Source organism: Mobula birostris, chromosome 17 (genome assembly GCF_030028105.1).
Source record: "Mobula birostris isolate sMobBir1 chromosome 17, sMobBir1.hap1, whole genome shotgun sequence".
Lineage (NCBI taxonomy): Eukaryota > Metazoa > Chordata > Chondrichthyes > Myliobatiformes > Myliobatidae > Mobula > Mobula birostris.
The window spans coordinates 38325939-38348367 of record NC_092386.1 but is presented as its reverse complement, the minus strand read 5'-3'; the positions used below and the strand labels follow the sequence as shown (position 1 = coordinate 38348367).

Genomic DNA, 22429 nt, shown 5'->3' with positions numbered 1-22429 from the left:
CTGTTACCTTATTGAAGACGTGCTCACATTGATCATGTAAACACGGATTCCATTGTTCATCTGTAGTCTGTTATATAAAATTAAAACAAAGGTTGGAACAGAAAATATTAAATAGCAATAATAAATGTCCTAACTTCTATTTCGTATTTATTCAGAAACAAAGATCCAGCTGCATTTCAAAAGGAGTAATTTTCTAGTATTTACAACATTTGGTACAAGACACTAAACTAGGTTAAATCATATCTGCAACAAAAGAAAAGTAACCTTACAAATTTAACTAGTTTAGATTTGGTAATTTGACAAGAATTTGGTAATTTCTGTTCAGTGCAACAAAAAATTGCAGGACCATTGCAGTGATTAAATGGCAGAATATTTATTTCCAGATGTTTGTACAAAGATAGGAAACCAACATTTTCAAGTATTGAATGTGCATTTGTTCAAAGGCAAATATTCCAATACTGCTGAAAATATGTTGAAAACTATTTTAAATGATTATTCAAAGTTAATCATTCTACCCAATATTTTAGTTAGATCAGAATTAATTTCATTAATAGCAACTGAATAACAAGTTTAAAAAATGGTTTTAATACATCATAACTGCACTTAAAAGATACATCAAAAATAATTGCAAATTAGTTCCTAACTGAATTCAGGAAAATTTTAAGGCCTAATAAACAAGTTTGACCATAAGTGGCTCCTCAGAAGCAAATAGTATCAATGTATTTGAGAAGGTAGATATCCTTACTCAAACCACACAGATGAAAAAAGGTATAAGAAAATGAAACATGCATTGAGTTATTGGCTTGATTCAACACAAGATTTCTGACAGGTATCCTTTACAAGCCTTTACAATAGAGCAAAAAAAAACTATATTGCCTTATCTTTTCAACAAGGAAAACGGAAAAAAAAACTATCAGGGCCAGATAAATATGATTCCTTGCAGGAGTTTTGAGATGTTCTAGGGTACAATTAAGCAAATCATCTGTACAGGGACTATGAAAACTCAAGACCGATTTCAGAATGAAATTAAAAATACAGATCCAAAGACCTACAACTTCTCTCCCACAATGGGTGCAGTTAATAAGAAGCGGCATATACAAGGACAAAGGCAAAGAACGGAAAACCATGCAAAGTGGAGGCATGATGATAGAAGTAGTGTTTGACAATAATAAAAAATCATGCACAAGTATGTCTTGTTTGCCTGAGATCAGGATTACTGAAGCACGCATATCAAATGACTGACTCAGCATAGACAAACTTCTAATTAATGGTTGGTTTTGGCAATAGTGGAGGTTGGGTTACGAAAGTGCAAATAGATGGTCTTCGTTTATTTTTAGTAACAGATAGCACATGGTATTAGAGGCTCATTTCTGATGCAACCAGTAGGATGATATCTGAGAGCACGTGTGATCAAAAGCATGTTCACATGAAAGAGATGGCAAAGCACCAGAGGCAAGAATTAGTCATACAATTGCAATAACAATCTCAAGATATCACATGGTTCTTCATCTAATTTAGCATTTCTGAAATGAACGCCATTGAAATTCAAAACCTTAAATCAACTGTACCTCAAGACTTAAATTCTGAAGTGAAATTCCAAATGACAGTGGATAGTTGTGATTTGTGATCTGCATATACAAATAGAATAAAGCATATTAAGTAGGCAAAGGCTAGTCAAAACTGGATTCAAGTTGATTACTATCAGTAAGATGAATAGGAATAATGTATACCACTTATAAAGAAACCAGGTGCTGACATTATAGAGATTTTGAAAAAAAAAGTAAATTTATAAACTTTTTATAATGCCTAATCTCAAATACAACCAGGAACTTTGAACTTGTAGTACTGGCAGCATTAGTCAACAAAAATATCCCCAAATTTGAGACTTCTAAGTGAGCACGTAGATTGCCAGTTGCATTTTACAAGTGATTCAACAGCTAGACAAAGACTATGGGAGTATTTCAGGAGTCAGCAAAGCAGCACAAATTTCTACAGATAGCAAAAAGGTCTATCGAAAAGAATAATGTAAAATATAGAAAAGCAAATTCCAGGAATTCAGAAATTCAGGCATCTGGGGATAGAGAAACAGAATTAACGTTTCAAGGTCAAGTTTCCTTCCAGTTTTGAGAGAAGCTTCTATCTGAAACATGAACTCTGCTTCTCTTTCCACTGATGTAATCTACCCTACTGAACACATCCACATTTTCTGTTTTTATTATAGTAGGGAAGGAAACCATCTGGATAACAAAAAAAAAATAGAAAATCCATTTATTTGATTGGAGGAAAAGGCCGTTAGGAATCTGCCATGCATAAAGTCATATTTTTTACTAATACGTAACAGCTTGAATGTTGTTTCAGATTTTCAGAGTCATTTCAATTTATAAAATGCATGACAAGTACAAGAGGAAGCTAAGTCAAAAGCAACTGTCAAGATTTTACTTCTAATCACAAGTTGGCTTTAAAAATATGCAGATACTAAAAACCTAAAATAAAACTGAAAAGTTCTGAATAAGCATCTTCAACTGAAATGTTAATTGTTTCTGTTCCCACAATTACAGCATGTGCAGCTGAGTATTTCCTGCATTTGCTCTTTTAACCATAGGTGAACTTGTATATTCTGCACTTAACAAGATTATATTGACTATGGGCCTACTATCAAACAGCATCTTGCCATTTTGAACTGGCCAGTTTCAAAGTGCAAAATGACACTGATTAGTCCACAAAAGCTACATCCTAAGTTCCCAAGGCACTGAAAAAAGAAAGGAAAAACTGCACCCTAAAATGAGAATTGAGTATTCAGTTTTAAAAGCAGAAACAGGAGAAAGTCCTGTACTTTCTTCCCCAAGGATGCTGGAAATCCAAGTAACACACACAAAATGCTGGAGGAACTCAGCAGGCCAGGCAGCATCTATGGAAGAAAGTACAGTTAACGTTTCAGGTTGAAGCCCTTCGGCAGGACTGCAAGCAGAATACGGGACGCTGTTCTTCCAGGTGGCATCTGGCCACGCCACATCAGTGAAGACAACCAAGGGCAGCTAGGTCAGTATGGGAATAAAAAGGCTAAATGACAAAACCGAAATAAAGGGAAGTTAAGGACAAGGCTGCTCTAGCAAATAGTTACATTATGCTTCACTCCAATTCAGGTACCAAGAGAAAAGGCGAGCCCAGTTTGTGAGAGATCCATTCAGCTTCACCAGGACTCTTCTCGGCCAACAAAAATCTGGTATACTATCCAGCTTGAAGCCAGAGGTAGAGGAGCTCCTGCGGGAGGTACACAGCGACCCATGGAGGGGTCAGGGGCTAGGAACCAATCGGGCTGTGCGTAAACCGGAAAATCCATCAATTGAGCTGAATGTGAAGGAGCCTACATGGCAGGAAATCCAGGACATCATCCGGAAAGCTAAAGCATCAGCTGCCCCAGGCGGCATACCTTATAAGGTGTATAAGAAATGCCCAAAGCTTCTTGCTGTAGAAGGTAATGAGAGAGATCTGGACCAAAGGTACTATTCCGTTAAGTTGGAAATTGGCAGAGGGGTGCTTTATTACAAAGGAAGAGGTTTCTTCCACAATTGCCCAGTTTAGGACAATTTCTCTCCCGGATGTGGAATGTAAGATTTTCTTTTCTGTGCTCGCAAGGCGGCTGACTTCTTACATGACGCAGAACCACTATATCAACGCATCCATCCAGAAAGGCGGTATTCCAGGCTTTTTGGGGTGTCTGGAACACACCTCAATGATTAGCCATTTGATCCGTGAGGCCAAGCAGAAAAAAGGCGACCTAACAGTTGTCTGGTTAGACCTCGCGAACACCTATGGGTCTATATTTACGCTATATTCTTGGTTGGTGCAGCTGTAACGAAACCAAATTTCCCTCGGGATTAATAAAGTATATCTATCTACCTATTCCACATGACCTCATCCTAGAAGAACTCGACCACTACTACATCCCAGTGGCCATTCGAGATATGATCACCAGCTACCTAGGAGGATTCAAACTCAGATTTACAACAGCCCATTTCACAACTAGTTGGCAGGACCTCGAGAAGGGGATTCCAACAGGGTGCACCATCTCCCCCATCCTATTTATTATGGGAATGAACCTCCTATTATCAGCAGCAGAACATGTAACCCACGGCCCAACGCTGCAGTCAGGCATTGTTCAGCCGGCTCTACGAGGATTCACGGAGGACATCACTGTAACAACTGTGTCACATGTTCAGGCAAGATGGATATTGGAAACCCTGGGTAATGTAGCCACTTGGGCAAAGATGTCCTTCAATGCTGAGAAGGACAGGTGCATGGTGATCAGAAAGGGCAAAGTTACTAGCAAGTTTAGCCTCCAGGTTCAGGGTGAGGTCATCCCCTCCATCAAAGATAACCCGATAAAATGCTTGGGGAAGTGGTTTAAGTGTCACTGACAGATGGGGCCAATGTCACCAATGCTGTGAAGCAGACAGAGGAATGGCTGAAGAAGATCGACAAATCCGGACTTCCAGGTAAATTCAAGACCTGGCTGTACCAATACGGCATTCTGCCCAGGCTTCTCTGGCTCTTCACACTTTGAGTTCCCCATGACTGTCATAGAGGGCATCGAGAGGAAAACCAACAAGCACCTGAGGAGATGGTAGGGAGTTCCCCCAAGCTTCTCTTCAGTGGCCTTTACATTCGTTCTAAGCAACTGCAGCTTCCCCTGTCATCTGTTGTGGAGGAATTCAAGGTGGCAAAATGCAGAGCTTTATTAAGCTTGAGAGATTCTAATGACGTCTTGGTAAAGCAAGCAGGCATTACAACCAGACCTGGGCGCAAGTGGGCAGCCAACGCAGCTGTGGAGGAGGCAGTGTGTTCTCTGAAGCTGCGAGATATCATCGGCAACCCCTGCATCAGGCAGCAAGGCCTCGGCTCAGTTCACTGAGAAACACAAGCATAAGGAACAGGTGAGACATGATACAGGCAGAAGTACGGATCCGTGAGGAAGAGAAGCGGATTTCAAAGGCAGTGGAACAAGGGTCCCAGGGTGCCTGGACAAAATGGGATTTGCCTAAGAGCAAGATCTCATGGGCAGAGTTATGGAGACTGGAGCCCTTCCGTATTTCCTTCCTCTTGCGATCCGTGTATGACACGCTGCCTTCACCATTACATCTGTACACATGGGGGTGACAGAGGACCCGAACTGTAAGCTCTGTGGTCAAAAGAGGACACTGACTCATATACTGCCCAGGTGTAAAATAGCTTTAACTCAAGGACAGTATAGGTGGCACCAAGATAAGGTGCTTCTGGCTCTTGCTGACACACTAGAGCGGGAGAGATGCAAGAAGAGGACGACTGGCACAGATTGGAGGAAGGCCATCACCTTCATCAAAGAGGGAGCTAGGCCTTTCGTAACCAAACAACCAAAGCCCAATCTGCTGCTAACGGCCAGGTCCTGGGAGATGAGGGCCAATGTGGGAAGGAGGTTGTAGTTCCTGGAAGTGGTGCACACAACCCTACGCCCGGACATTGTACTGTGGTCAATGGAAGACAAGAAAATAATTCTGGTTGAGTTGACTGTGCCGTGGGAGGAGGGATGGGAAGGGGCCCACGAGAGAAAGGCCTTGAAGTACCAGCCCTTACTGCAGGAGTGTAAAGACAAGGGATGGCAGGCATGGTTGTTCCCTGTGGAGATCAGCTGCAGAGGTTTCCCAGCCAAATCTGCATGGTGGTTGTTGTCAGATCTGGGCCTGGACGAAAAGAGCAAAAAACAAGCAGCTCGTAGGCTGGGGGAAGAGGCAGAACGAGCTTCTTGTTGGATTTGGGGTAGGCGAGTGGAGGGGAGCTGGAAGCCAGGAGCAGACGGGCAGTGATTTGGCCACCACTGCCGGCCCACCAACTGGAGAGTGTCCTGGTTAAGGGTCAAAACACTCGGTGAAGGTTGGGAACCACCTGATGACATCTGCTCCTGGCTGAAGGCTACGGTTACCTATAAGGTAACTGGAAAATGCACCCTAACAGGTGTATGCAACAAATAACAAGTAAACACAATAATTTTAAATTGAAATAGTATGTTCTTGGCTGTAGTCTCAGAAATAAATGCACCTTTTTCAGACAGGGTCTTAATAAAGATACTCAAATTTTACAAGCATAAAATACTCACATCATCTTCATAACGGATATGGATGTTGGTAATTTTCACCTGCAAGTTCTTAATAACCTGAGTAATTAACTTTTCAATGAATGTGTCTTGCTTTTCTTCTTTAGGATTTTCTGTTAAAAATGTTAAACATTAATGACAGCAGACAGCATAATCATAATTCACATTTGCATCATGTGCTCATTAAAAATTAATTTCTCAACTATTTCAAATACCTACAGGGATGCTGGGGAGAATGAATCTCAAATATAAGAATGAAAATAATTTCAAAATTAAAGGATCATAACTCAACAAGTATACATTCAGAAAATCAGTATTTGAAGTAAACTACTTTAGTCTCATTAAAATCTAAGAAGAGCTATAATATCGAGAAACAATTATGGAGTTTTAACATGTGCTGCACTTCTTAGCCATCACAGTTTTTTTTTCTATTCTCCGCAGATAGCAGGTATCGCAATAACTGACATCGGGATATATAGTATTCTACAAAAAGAGGTTACTTATTAATTGTTAAAACATCACAGGATCCATGAAATAGCAAAGATTTTTCTCTTTTAAAAATGGACTTTCAAAACTGATATAGATGATTATAAAAAAATGTTAACAAATCTGCAGAATGAATTGATCTCAGTCAGCTGAACACCAGAAATAAATTACTAAAAAAAAATTTCCACCAATTGCTTCCTTAATGGTGTGGGGTGGTTAAAAACAAAAATCTCCAAATTAAGAGTTATTTCTGCCAGGTGATTTGTGCCATTTTATCCAATAGAAAAAAAAAACAGCATTCACTAGTTAAATTTTTACTAGTTGAATTTGTTTTTTTAAAACTATAAATGAAACTCAAGAGTAAAAGACCAATTTAACTGGTAAAAATAATCAAGAATGCAAATTGTGAATATCTAAAACAATAAACAAAATATTATGGTCAGCTAATTACTGTAGACACAATTTAAACCATTGGGAATGAATCATCATTTGATGCAAGGCAGCTCAATTCCCAAAAGATTTTATTTCCTCTTTTCTACTCTATTTCATAAACAGTTTTTTTGCATGAAGAGTGAATGCAAAAATTATACAAGTAATGATGGATAGATGAATGACAAATCACAACTTCCTTCACCTTTGTCAGCAACCTTCTGCTTAGCTTCTTCAATTCTTTGCAATTCCCTCTGTTTGACTTCCTGAAGCTGCAATTCCTCTTTGTTGGCATCATATTCAATACCTAAGAAGATATTTTAAAATATAAATATGAGAAACTACCACACAAAGCTTACATTTATAGTTCATACAAAAGCTCAAGTTCATTTTTACTTCAGTTGAAAAAGTGTCCAATTTTTATACACTGACTGTGATAACCAAATTTCGTTTGAACCATTACAATGTTTGCTTACTGGCACATGGAACAACGAGCAAATAGACTCCATCTAATGTAGCTTCTACTGCTTGTGTATATAGGTTCTTCCATGGTATCTTCAGTTCAAGTTTACCTAAGAAATCAAAACATTCAAAATAAACAGTCAAAGATCCTGAGCTACTGAATATGATAAAATATTGACTTATTTTTGGACATACCATGTGAAATGTCATGAATACAAAATGACCACTCTGCACTCAAAAAGCATTTGCTAATAAATAATCCATAGACTAGCAACAGAGAATTCCTATTGAGTAACTGACCAAAATCCCACAGTTCTGATGTTTATATTTTTTATTTGAAGAGACATTTGATTATTGGATGAAACTTAGATGTACTGGACAACTCATACTTGTACAACTATTAACTACAGTCGTTTATAGTCTTCTGCTGACACATATAAATCTTACAAATCATGCATGTGTAAAAAAATTAAGCACATGAACACAGGGAAAAATTAAAGACATATCCACACACTCATTATTACACTCAAAAGCACAGAAATATAGTGTTTTCAGAAGGCATTGATGTAGCCTGGCTTTAAAAAGTATTAGTTACTTAGCACAGTAAAATCCAGCATGAAAAATCAAATACAAAGCAGTAAAGTGAAAGTGAGCAAGAACTGTGTAAATTGAAGTGGAATACCTTGTTGAAACATGCTGGCCCTCTTTACTCTCAACATTTAAAATTTACACATGGGTTCAGGAGCAAGTTCTGACATTTAGTTTCAATAAATAAATGAGAAGCATTAGAAAGCAGTGAAGAACCAGGCAGATACACATTCTAGCAAAAAAAAAGGCTGGTAGCTGTAATTCACTGTATAATGGTGTAATGCAATTTGGAATAACAAACAAGAAACGGGCTTATCAACAACAGAACAAGATGCAGAAGGCTATGAAATGGATGTTGGAGAATGTAATTAGTAGATCTGAGTACTTGATAGTCAGCATGGACAGGGTGAACTGGAGGGCTTGTAACAATGAATATAAATACATTTTTCATTTGCCTTCTACGTTCAAGGACGTAATTTCTTGCAAAAAGGACATAACTACAGATATAGAAAGATAGAAAACCTACAGCACAATACAGGCCCTTCAGCCCACAAAGCTGTGCCAAACGTGTCCTTAGCTGAGAAATTACCGAGGGTTACCCATAGCCCTCTATTTTTCTGAGCTCCATATACCTGTGTCCAGGAGTCTCTTAAAAGACCCTATCATATCTGCCTCCATCACCATCGTCGGCACCCCATTCCACGCACTCACCAGTCTGTGTAAAAAAAACTTAGCCCTGATATCTTCTCTGTACCTACTTCCAAGCACCTCAAAACTGTGCCCTCTCGTGCTGGCCATTTCAGCCCTGGGAAAAAGCCTCTGACTATCCACACAATCAATGCCTCTCATCATCCTATACATCTCTATCAGGTCACCTCTCATCCTCCGTCGCTCCAAGGAGAAAAGGCTGAGTTCACTCAACCTATTCTCATAAGGTATGCTCCCCAATCCAGGCAATATCCTTGCAAATCTCCTCTGCACCCTTTCTATGGTTTCCACGTCCTTCCTGCAGTGAGGCGACCAGAACTGAGCACAAGTGGGGTCTGACCAGGGTCCTATATAGCTGCAACATTACCTCTCGGCTCTTATACTCAATCTCATGATTGATGAAGGCAATGCACCATATGCCTTCTTAACCACAGGGTCAACCTGCACAGCAGCTTTAAGTGTCCTATGGACTCGGACCACAAGATCCCTCTGATCCTCCACACTGTCAAGAGTCTTACCATTAATACTATATTCTGTCATCACAATTGACCCACCTCACACTTATCTGGGTTGAACTCCATCTGCCACTTCTCAGCCCAGTTTCGCATCCTATTGATGTCCCGCTGTAACCTCTGACAGCCCTCCACACTATCCACAACACCTCCAACCTTTGTGTCATCAGCAAATTTACTAACCCATCCCTCCACTTCCTCATCCAGGTCATTTATAAAAATCACAAGAGTAGGGGTCCCAGAACGTATCCCTGAGGCACACCACTGGTCACCGACCTCCATGCAGAATATGACCTGTCTACAACCACTCTTTGCCTTTTGTGGGCAAGCCAGTTCTGGATCCACAAAGCAATGTCCCCTTGGATCCCATGCCTCCTTACTTTCTCAACAAGCCTTGCATGGGGTACCTTGTCAAATGCCTTGTTGAAATCCATATACACTATACGTACTGCTCTACCATCAATGTGTTTAGTCACATCCTCAAAAAATTCAATCAGACTCATAAGGCATGACCTACCTTGAACAAAGCCATGCTGACTATTCCTAATCATATTATACCTCGCCAAATGTTCATAAATCCTGCCTCTCGGGATCTTCTCCATCAACTTACCAGCCACTGATAACCACATATAAAGTCATTTAAACTTTATCAATAGGAAAAAACTATTTCTTTCTTACTGTCTTTACTTTATTAGACCCACGTCATCAAACACTAACAAATTTCTGCTGACGTACTGCTGTCTGGCTCCATTGTGGTCTGGTATGGACATACAAATGCACAGGAACCAAAAAGGTTGCAGAATAATTAACTCAGTTCAGTACATCACGGCTACGTTCCTCTTCACCATTGGTAGCATGTATATGTACACAATGCCTCAAGGCGGCAACATCTATCAAAAATACCACCATCCAAGACACACCATCTTATATCAGCTACCATCAGGCAGGAGATATAAAAGCCCGAGTCCCACACCTAATCGTTACATTGGAGATCACTTCATGGAGCACTTGTGCTCAGTCTGTAGGAATGATCCTGAGTTTCCAGTTACATGCCACAGGTGTATAGTGGATGCTATTTCCACCTACACTCAATCCTGAAGCATCAGACGGTAACAACACTTACAGATTATTTTTATTAACTACAGCTCTGCCTACAATACTATAATTTCAAGCAAACTCATCATCAAACTCCATGACCTGGGAGTCAATACCTCCCTCTGCAACTGAATCCTTGACCTTTTTACCAACAAACTACAATCAGTAAAGATTGGCAGCAATACCTCTAACATAGTTATTCTCAACACTGCTGCTCCACAAGGTTGCATCCTTAGCCCTCTATCCTACTTCCTGTATACCAGCGGTTCCCAACACTTTTTAATGACATGGATTCCTACCACTGACTGAGGGGTCTGTGGAGCCCAAGCCGGGAATCCCTGCTGTCTACCAATGACCGCAGAGCCAGATTCTGTTCTAACTCCATCTATAAGTTTACAGACGATACCAATGTAATGGGCTGTAGCTCAAATAATAATGAGAGTTCCTTAAGATTGTTATAACTTGGGAAGGTAGTGGAGATAAGCTTCCACTACTTACTAAATGCTCTCAATGGCATGCTTCTCAAATAGTCTCTGACCACCCATTCCAGCTCCTGGTCTTCATGTGTGGCTTAGCTACCAAGTCTGGCTGATCCATTTCTACTTACAGGAAAAGGGGCAAAGGCAGGTTAGTAGTAGATGGGGATTATTAGTCATGGTTGGCAGCTCATTTAGGAGAAGGAAAACTGATCTCAAACCTCACTCACAGGGAAGGTTTCAGAAGTAAATCCCAAGGAAAAATCCGGAGCTTGAATCCCTAACGCAGCCCTATGCTTAGTTCAATGCTGATTGGCAACTCTACAACACTGTTGGTGTCAAACTGCATCGGTCACTACCATTCATTTGGATTCATCAGCAGCGTAGAGAGGGGGAGCCTGCACATGGGCAATAGCTTGCTCTCCATGTTGTACTGCCCTGGCATGCGTACTGGCTTGCACATCACACACAGCTAGAATGCAATATCCATGGTTCACCCTGACCAACACAGAGCCTCAAGAATGAGTCACAGTACTGGAAGGAGATACGGAGTTTCATGAGAAGTTATCATGACAACATTTCCTTCAATGTCAGTAAACAAAAGAGCTTGTCATTGACTTCAAGGAGGGGCATAGTGCCCCTTTCTACATCAATGGTGCTAAGGTTGAGAGGATTGAAGCTTCACCAATTCCCTATCCTGGTCCAACCACATAGCTGCCATGACCAAGAAAGCTAACAATACCTCTACTTCATCACAAACAAGAGAAAATCTGCAGATGCTAGAAATCCAAGCAACACACACAAAACGCTTGAAAAACCCAGCAGGCCAGGCAGCATCTATGGAAAAGAATACAGTGATGATTCAGGCTGAGGCTCTTCATCAGGACTGGAGAGAGCAAAAAAAGAGTAAGAAGGTGGGGGGAGGGGAGGAAGAAACACAAGGTGATACATGAAACCGGGTAAGTGTGGGGGGGGGGGTGGAGGAAAACAGGTGAAGTAAGAACTGAAAAGTTGATTGATAAAAAAAGGGGGAAGAGCACCAGAGGGAGGTGATGGGTGATTTTAAATTGACTTCAATTCCCACTTAAATTCCACTTTCCATTCCTATTCCAACATGTCAGTCCTCTACTGTTGCATGAGGACACACTCAGGTTGGAGGAGCAACAAATTATATTCAGTTTTTGGGTAGCCTACAACCTGATGGTATGAGCATCGATTCCTTGATCCTCTGGTAATGCCTCCCCTCTCCTATTCCCTTCTCTCACCCAATCGCTTTACCTGCCCATCACGTCCCTCTGGTGCTCCTCCCCCTTTTCTTTCTTCCATGGCCTTCTGTCCTCTCCCATCAGATTCCTCCTTCTCCAGCCCTGTATCTCTTTCACCTATTGACTTCCTAACTCTTTACTTCACCCCTCTACCCTTCTGATCTAAGACAATAGAATGATTCCCTCATATGATTAGATGGACTCTTTATTTTATGTTGGTTTACATAGTCTAGTGTAGCCTTCTGCTATCTCACATAGTCTAGTGTTGTTTTGTGTCGTTTCATGTAGCACCAGGGTCCTGGAGTAACGTTGTTTTGTTTTTACAGTGTACTGCACCAGCAGCCTCTGGTCGAAATTACAATAAACTTAACTTGAACTTCACAGCGTACTTCGTTATGATCTCGCACCTTATTGTCCACCTGCACTAGATTTACTCTGTAGCCATCACTCCTTATGTTCTATTCTGTTATTGTTCTACCTCGAAAAATAATAATTAAAACAGTCCTCAATGCATTGTGCATTGAATTCATATTTATGAGGAATATGCAAGACAAGCTTTTCACTGTACTCCTCCAGTACATGCAAATTCTCAATCCCACCCCTTTACAATCTGTGTCTGTGGCCTCCTTCACTGCCTTAGGCTACGTCCACACTAGACCAGATAATTTTGAAAACGCCGGTTTTGTGTAAATACGATAGGCGTCCACACCAAGCGTTTTTGAAAATACCTCCGTCCAGATTAAAAAGGGTATTTGGGCGAATCTCCTCCAACTGGGCATGCGCAGGACACATCTACAGAAAATAAGCGACATGTTTGGTGTCGAATCTCGCTGTGAAAGTGCGCGTTTGTGCAGTTACAGACTAGAAAAACTTAAAAGGAAGTTGCCAAGTGATGGACAGCTGTTGGCTCTTGCACAGGAGGACTTAAAACCAAAACAAAACAAATACTGGAGCGTATGGAGGCAACCAACAGGGAGCTCATGGAGAGTATGACCCGGCTGATGATGAACATTGAAAAACTGACCAACTCTGTTGCATTAATAAAGCACCTTGTTAAATGTATAAAACACGTCTGCATCAGTGTTATCTTGTATTTCCATACAATGTTACATTAGGCTGTTACACATCTATTGCCAGAGAAGTACTTGCATAAACAGGCAAACCACCTTCATACAAGCAAGGACAGAAAACAGGGCAAAGTGAGTATACTTATTTATTCAGTAAATTATGGGTCAAAGTATTTGGTGAGTACATTTCTAACTCTTCTGGCTCCAGTCTCATTGCTGTCTGTTCTGAAATTGTAAGGTTGTGTGGGGAGTTGCGTTCAAGAAAACAATGAAATGCCACGCTGCCACCACCATTCTGTTTCAGCACGTCATGACAGTGTTTTTAGAAATCTCTGGTTACCCCGTCTACACTACTCTGCCCAATCGGCGTTTTCAAATTTACACACTCTGGCGGGTGTTTTAGAAAAGCTCCGTGTTCGGGGGAGGAAAACACTGTTTCAGTGTGGACAGAGGGTCAAAACGAAGAGAAAAGCTTTGATTACAGATTTATCCGGTCTAGTGTGGACGTAGCCTTAGTCCAACATAAACTGGAAGTACATTTTATCTTCTATCTAGGTACTTAGCTCGCCAAATTCTTCAAGATTAGGTAAACCACTCTCATCAACTTCCATTATCATGCTGATGTCATTCCCTCACCCCATTTTATTTTAAATGCCTTGCTAATGGTCAGTACTCTTTTCCATATGAGCTTTTGTCTCACACCACGTCTAGGCTTTCCTAAGTAAACTGTGAACCTAAATTCTTGCACTAGTTCTGAGAAGGTTACAGACTCAAAACATTAATTGATATTCTTTTCCTTAAATGCTTCCTGATTTGAAGAGTTCATCCAGTTTTTCTTTCATTTTCACCTTTTGGATTATTTCGAAATCAACTCATGATCTGCAGGAGGACCTCAGAGGATCAGGCTGCATCTACAGAGGGAAATGGGTAGTTGATGTTTTGGGTTGAGGTCTTTCCTTTGGATTGGAAAGAAAGGAAGAGATAGCCAAAAGAAAAAGCTGAAGGGCAAGTGTGGAGCAAAAGCTAGCAGGTGATAAGCAAATGAAGGCAGGAATTATATTTTTTAAAAATGTATTTAAAAATACAGCACAGAACAAGCCTTGCCAGGCCCTAGAACCGCACCACCCAGCAACTCACCTATTTAACCCCAGCCTAATCACGGTAAAATGTACAATGACCAATTAACCTACTCCCTTTGAACTGTGGGAGGAAACTGGGAGCACCCAGAGGAAATCCAGGCACACACAGGAAGGAACGTACAAAAATTGCTGATAGAGGGCATTGGAATTGAACTCCAACACCCCGAGCTGTAACAGAATTGCATGAGGTGGGGTAGTATCAGGATGACCACTTCACTCATTGTTCATGCTGTACACTGAGAGTGAAGGTGGTTGAAGCATCTTTTATTCTGGTTATAGAAAACTGAGAAGCAGAAGTTGGGGGAGACAATAAACCATTTAATTAATAAAGTAACATCGCACCTTTCTTTATGTTTAAATACTTATATTTACTAGATTAGATCCCCACTAACATTGCAAATGGAATACAATACGCTGTGCATAAATGAAAAAGATACTTACCAATATGTCCAGCTTTAACTTGGAATGGAACTCGCAGCTCACACTGAGGAAATTTTTCAAAGGAAAGTACAATTAAACAATTAAACTGCAATACATTAATCATGAAAAAGTTGTGGCCCAATTTAATGTTTTTATCTCTTAAGTTTAGTGATAGTGACATTAACCAAGTAAATTTGCTCTCCATTTATAAATGCAAGTTCTAATATGATATTGAACTGTATCCTTAACCCTTCAATAAGTCTAACAATCATTCACTCCAGTTACATCCTGTCTATTAATATGAATACCACATAAAACGACCCAAGTTGGTACTTGACTAATGGAAATTCTGGACACGCAAGTACATTATTAAGTAATGATGCAACCATTCATGTGACAGCCTCTGTAAAGAATGAAATACATGGGCTCCCTATGGGAGCATTAAACAATCTGAATGGATTCTGGTAAAACATGATTACAATCATTTTGCAAATACTTTAGCTTTTTATACATACAACACTTTTAGTAAAGAGAGCCACAATACTTAATTTCAACCAACATGATTGAATCTCACAATTTTGCCAAGATATAAAATAGTTAACTCTTAAGGTCTACGCTACTACAGAGATGCTACACACTTGGATGGGGTAATGAAGGATGATGGTTCAGGCATACATAGGACTATCATGAGCTCCCAAAAGGAGAGGATGGAGGTTGAAATATTTATGTCCAGAAATGACAGAGGAGGAAGCAGAGAACAAAAAAAAGACAACAAACTCATACAACCATTTCTATGATACCAGGGACATGCGGTGAATGTAGCATGGAATTCAAACCCTAACAGACTGTAAGACTATACTACGTGTCAATGACAGTGACATCCCTCTTCCTGACAGGGTGAACGTCTTCTATGCATGGTTTGATGCTCTAGTGAGGAAGGCGCCTCTTCCCCCAAGAAGGTGGTGATCTATCTGGACATTGCTAATGTGAGGAAGACCAAGTCAGGGTCAACCCATGCAAAGTTGCGGGGCTTATCAACATACTTTGTTGAGAAACTTTGTAACCCAGCTAGCAGATGTTCTCATGGACATCCTTAACATCTCTCTGAAACAGTCCACTGTCCCTTCAGGCTTCCAGGCCATCACCATCATCCCAGTACCAGAGACCAACAGTAACCTGCATTAATAACTGCTGCCCAGTGGCATTGACCTCAAGAATAATGAACTGCTTAGAGCAGCTGGTCATGGATGGCATTAAATCCTGCCTTTCCACTACAATGGACCACTACCAGTTTGCATATCACCCAAATCAGTCCACCAATGTCTCTACTCAGTCCTATCCCACCTGAAGAATGGTGTCTCCTATTCAAGAATGCTGTTCATCAATTTCAGTTTGGCATTTAATATGATCATTCCTCAGAAGCTGGTGGGTAAATTGTCCTTGTTGTGTCTCAACATCTCCCTCTGTAACTGGATCCTGGTTCTTCTTAAGAGACCTCAGACAGTCTGTTTTGGCAGCAACATCTCTAGCTCCATTACGCTGAGTACTGGTGCCCCCAGGGCTGCAGGTCCAGTCCACTGCCGTTCATGCTGCTGCCACACAACTGTACAGCTAAATCCAGCTCTAACTACATACATAAGTTCACTGATGACAAAACAGTGGTTGGTCTCATTAGCAATAGCATACATAGGAGAGACAAAGCGGCTTGTGGTCTGGTGCAAACAAATCAACTTGAGTCTCAACATGGACAAGACTAAAGAAACGATTCTGGACTTCAGGAATGTGTAGGTTGACCACTCCCTACTGAATGTTAACATCTCCTCCATGGAGAGAGTAAGGAGCATTAAGTTTCTTGGAGTGCACATCACGGTTGATCTCACCTTGTCTCTCAAAATCACCTCTTTAGTCAAGAAAGCAGAGCAGCACCTCCACTTCCTGAGAACGTTTCAGTAATATCTGGCTCTCTTCTATGGCAAACAGGATGTGTACAAGGAAACATTGGACCCAAAGTGAAGGGACACCAACTATAGTACAGAAGTTTGCCAGTGTCACTCAGGACAGAACTGCAAATCAGCAACTGAGAGGAAGGTAGGGGTTAGCCCAAATTCATTTGATAGGAAAGACAGGAGGGTCCAGCTTAATCAAAATGAAGGGGCTGATGGGGTGAAGTGTTTCAAATCAAGGAGTATTATGGGTAAAGCAGAAGAAATTAATTCCATGTACAAATCCAGGATCTGAGGTGGCATACCTCTGCAGATGCTTACCTGAAAAGGGGGCAGACCTGCAGCTCAATGTTCTGCGGTTTTGATATTTCAGGATAGTAGAAGAATACAAACAAGGTGAAGGAAATGTATTATTATTCAGTTACACTCAAAGAAGACATTCTAGAAGGCTCATTCAATTTGGAATTATGGGCAGGAATGGTGCTATAGTATTCTAGTATATACAGTACTGTGCAAACATTTTAGGCACACATGTAGACACATCCAGCCCTAAGACACCAGCCGAGGACATTTGATTCCAAACAATTGGTTTACTGATCACTACAGAATGTCTCTCTGGTGTTTCCCACTCCCTTCCCCTGTTCTCAACCATGATTCCCCTCTCCCTACCTCTTTCCCACTCTTAGGCCACAACAGAGACCCGTATCAAGATCAGGTTTATCATCACATGTCATGAAATTTTCTTTGGCTCCTCTCATATTCTCCTAACTCTAGGGCAGCCATGGGTCCTAGCTACATTGACTTCTTTGTTGGCCACAAGAAACAGTGATGTTCCTCGATTCTTCCGATTCCCACTCCGCTACATTGACGACTGTATTGGCACTGCTTTATGCACCCATGCTGAGCTTATCAATTTTATCTTACTTTCCTCTAACTTCCACCCTGCCCTTTAATTTACTTGGTCCATCTCTGACACCTGCCTCCTCTTTCTCCATCTGTCCCCATCTCTGGAGACAAACAGTCAACCGATATCTTTCATAAATCTACTGACTCCCACTGTTATCTCAACTAGATCTCCTCCCACCCTATCACCTGTAAAAATGCTATTTCCTTTTCTCAGTTTCTTCACCTCTGCCACATCTATTTCCAGGTGTCCTTCTTTAAAGAACAAGCTTTCCCTCCCTCTACTATTGATACTGCCCTCACCCATATCTCCTCCATTTCCCATCTTCCCGTCGCCTTAAAAGTGATAGAGTTCCTCTTGTCCTTACCTACCACTCCATCAGCCTCTGCATCCAACTTATTATCTTCTGCAATTTCCTGCCAATAAGCATATCTTTACTCCCCACCTCCTCCACTTTCCACAGGGATCATTCCTTCCAATTCCTTTGTCCATTCACCTATCCCAATAATCTCCCTTTCAGCACTTATCCCTGCTACCGACTTAAGTGCTACTGTCAGTGTATTGTGTCCGATATTCCTGATGCTGCCTCCTCTACACTGATGAGACCCTTCGTAAATTGGGGGATCTCTTCATCGAGCACCGTCCGCCACAAGCGGGACTTTCTGGTGAACAAACATTTTAATTCTGATTCCCATTCCCATCTGACATGTCGGTCCATGGTCTCCTCTTGTGGCAAGATGAAGCCACCCTCAGGGAGGAGGTGATATTCCATCAGGTACCCTCCAACCTGATGTCATGAATATCGATTTCTCCTTCCAGTAAACAAATTCCACCTCCCATCCTTTATTCCCACTCTGACTTTTTACTTCTCACCTGCCTTTTACTTCCCCCTGGGTGCCCTCCTGTTTCCCTTTCTCCTATGGTCCACTCTTCTCTCCTATCAGATTCCTCCTTCTCCAGCCCTCGATCTTTCCTACCCACCTGACTTCACCCATCACCTTCCAGCTAGCCTCTTTCCCTTCCAACCACTTTTATGTTGGCATCTTTCCCCTTCGTTCTCAGTCCTGAAGGGTCTCAGCCCACATCACTGACTATCTACTTATTTCAATAGATGCTGCCTGACCTACCGAGTTCCTCCAACATTTTGTATGCGTTGCTTTGGATTTCCAGTACCTGCAGACATTCTCGTGTTTATGGCATGAAATTTGATTTTTTCCTGCAGCAGCAGTATATGCAAAAAGTATTATTACAGTACTCTGAAAAAGTCTTAGGTACCCGACCTATGCACATGTCCTTTTGCACAGAACTGTACAGCAGGTAGGTGGATTACAGAAAGATACAAAGTCAACTAGGCTGTGGTTGTAGATGACTTTAATTTCCCCAATACTGACTGGTAGAGTACTTGCTTCATACAAGAAGCTTAGTTGGGATAGAATTTAAGCCCATCTAAGAGGGTTTCTTGGAGCAGTATGTAAACTGTCCAAGCAGGGAAGGGCATTACTAGACCTTGTATGGTGAAATTAGTCTGGTCAAATCATTTGGTTTCAGTGGGAGAGCATTTTAGGAAGTCTAAGCACAACTCCTTGGTTAAATCCATATCTACCATGTGGAAATCATTTAAAGATCAGTGACCAGAATTTAGAACCAACATGTTGCAGTGAGGATGGCAATCCTGAATGACAAAATAATGTAAATTTAATCAAAAAGCAAGTTTGAAAATTTAATCAGAAAGCAATGATCAGGAAAATGAAACCGAGGCCCTTAAGGAATCCAAAGAAAACAGGAACGATCACAAACAGGGAATTATGGAAGTCAAGTAGTGCCATTAAATGCCCTTAGCAAGCAGGAATAAGTAAAGTCTCAAGGCATTTCATACATACATTAAAAAACAAGGGGGTAGTTAGGGCAAGACCACAAAAAAGGAGGAAATTGAAGTCTGGAGCCAGAGTAAGTAGGCAAAGTGTTGAATAAGCATTTTGCATCTGTATCCTATCCCACGTTACTGAGAGGGGTATAAGGCAACGTGCTAGAGAACTGGAGAATCGACAATATTGTTTCTTTGTTAAAAAAGGCAAAAGAGACAATGTAGAAAATTACAGGCCCGTGAAGCTTATAGCACTGCCAGGAAACTATCAGAGAGAACTTTTTAAGACCATAAGACATGGGAGCAGAATTAGGCCATTCAGCCCAGAGCTTTAGGGTAGGAATTGCTCGCATTTCCAAAAGCATGGGCTTGTTGGGAATGATCAGCAGAGATGTGTGTGAAAAGCAGGTCACATCTCTAAAACTTGAATGAGTTTTTATTGATATAAACTGATGAGCATAGGGGAGTGGATGTTATCTACATGGACTTTGGTAAAGCACTTGGCAAGGACAACCAATCCAGAAGTTCAAGATATTGGGATTCATGGTAAATTGTATTCAAAATTCGCAGCCACAGTAAACAGTGTTCTCTGACTAAAATTGTGATCAGTTATATCCTGCAGACATCTGTGCTGGGACCTCTGTTCTTGGTCATACACATGGACAAAAATGCAGATGTGCCAATTAACATGTTTGCAGATCAGATAAAAATAAGGAGTTTTAAACACTGAAGAAGGTAGTCAAATAATACAGCAGGATGGAGATTAACTGCAGATACGGGTTGAGAAATGGTAGATAGAGCTTAACTCGGATAAGTGACATGTTGCTCTGTGGAAGGTCAAGTGGGAGAGGAAGATGTACAGAAAATGGCAGGACCCTTAGGATTATTGTTTTATTTAAGGATATTGGAGTGCAAGTCCATAGCTCCCTGAAAGTGATAACAGATGCAGACAGGGTAGTAAGGAAGGTATATAAGAATACAACGTAACAAATAGGAGCAGGAGGTGGCCACCTGCCCACCAAGCCTGCTCCACCATTCAATAAGATCATGGCTGATCTAGCCATGGACTCATCTCCACCTACCTGTCTTTTCCCATAACCCTCAACTTACCTACTATGCAAAAATCTATCCAACTTTGCCTTAAATATATTTACTGAGGTAGCCTCCGCTGCTTCATTGGGCAGGGAATACCACAGATTCACCAATCTCTGGGAAAAGCAGTTCCTCCTCATCTCCATCCTAAATCTACTCCCCCAAATCTTGAGGCTATATCCTCTAGTTCTAGTCTCACCTAACAGTGGAAACAACCTTCCAACTTCTATCTTATAGAAACATATAGAATTATGAAAGGGATAGATAAGGTTTCTGCTCATTCTTCTGAATTCCAGCGAGTACAGTCTCAGGCAACTCAAAATCTCCTCAGTCTAACCCCCTCATCTATGGAATCAACCTGGTGAACCACCTCTGCACCACCTCCAAAGCCAGTATATTCTTCCTCAAGTAAGGAGAACAGAACTGCACACAGCATTTCAGGTGCGGCCTCATCAGTACTCTGTACAGTAGCAGCATAATCTCCCTGCTCTTAAATTCAGTCCCTATAGCAATGAAGGCCACCATTCCATTTGCCTTCTTAATAGCCTGCTGCGCCTGCAAACCTATCTTTTGTGATTCATGCACAAGCACTCCCAAGTCCCTCAGCACAGCAGCATGCTGCAATTTTTTACAATTTAAATATTAATCTTTTCAGTTTTCCTTCCAAAGTGGATGACTTATTTATCAATATTGTACTCCATCTGCCAGACCCTTGCTCACTCACTTAACCTATCTATATCTCTCTGCAGATTCTCAGTACCTTCTGCACAATTTACTTTTCCACTCAATTTAGTATCATCAGCAAACTTAGATACACTACACTGGGCCCCTTCTTCCAGATCGTTAATGTATACCGTGAACAGTTGCAGGCCCAGCACTGACTCCTGTGGCACACCACTCACACTGATTGCCAACTAGAGTAACACCCATTTATCCCAACTCTCTGCTTTCGATTAGTTAACCAATCCTCTATCCATGCTAATACATCACCTCCAACTCTATGCACCCTTATCTTATGGATAAGTCTTTTATGAAACTCTCGGTTTCCTTGGCAGTGTAAGTCAAGGGAAGACAACCTCCAGCCCCACTAAATTTGTGTGATTGAAGCGCACTCCCACCGCAAACCCCGGTTTGTGTGGATGCCGTGTAATTTGCTACCCGTTACAAATTAGTGCCACAAAATAACAGACAGTACACTGCATACAATTAAAGGAATTTATTAATCTTAACTAAAGGGTTAGTAAAGAATAACAAACAGAAAAGGGCCTATTCTAATTAAACAGTCAAATGTGCACAAGTTGGAGCTCATCTTGAACTTCTCTGTCACTCATGCTCTAGGCTCTCAGTCAGCATGACCACCCACACCACCTTCTGAGTGTCACTTGCAATCCATCTCAAACAAACAGATCTCCCACCGGATCATATGCTACGACCAGTTCTTCCCAGCGTCTTCTCTCTTCATGTCCCACCGAACAAAAGCCCAAGACCAACCTTACTGTCCTTCACCAAGAAAACCTCCCACTAATTGGATGGCACACATTCCACATTATCCACGTTATGAAAAGTCATGCTGCACACAGAAACACAGGAGATTCTGCAAATGCTGGAAATCTTGAGCAACACACACACAAACTGCTGAGGGGATTCAACAGGTCAGGCAGCATCAATGGGGGGGGGGGGGGAGGGAGGGTAATAAACAGTCCCAAGGGTCCCATTGTTGAAGACAAAGCTGAAGTGATTATATTCACCCACAAATGGTGAGCAGATTATGCATCCCCGTTTACTCCTGGGATCACAGAAACTCAGTTTCAACCAATTCAAATCAGTCCATGGAATAGATAGCAAATAACAC

General features: G+C 41.3%; 1 protein-coding gene across 3 annotated transcripts in view; it reads right to left on the bottom strand.

Annotated features, from left to right (window-relative positions):
* Window positions 1-22429, bottom strand: part of vps13a (vacuolar protein sorting 13 homolog A) — a 300950-nt gene that overhangs the window by 242985 nt on the left and 35536 nt on the right. For all 3 annotated transcript variants that reach the window (XM_072281554.1, XM_072281557.1, XM_072281556.1), the window contains exons 3-8: window positions 14796-14838; window positions 7519-7614; window positions 7248-7349; window positions 6131-6240; window positions 1569-1628; window positions 8-67 (exon numbers count right to left, since the gene is read on the bottom strand). In XM_072281554.1, coding sequence (XP_072137655.1) covers window positions 8-67; window positions 1569-1628; window positions 6131-6240; window positions 7248-7349; window positions 7519-7614; window positions 14796-14838 — 471 coding nt within the window. The remainder of the gene's footprint in view (window positions 1-7; window positions 68-1568; window positions 1629-6130; window positions 6241-7247; window positions 7350-7518; window positions 7615-14795; window positions 14839-22429) is intronic.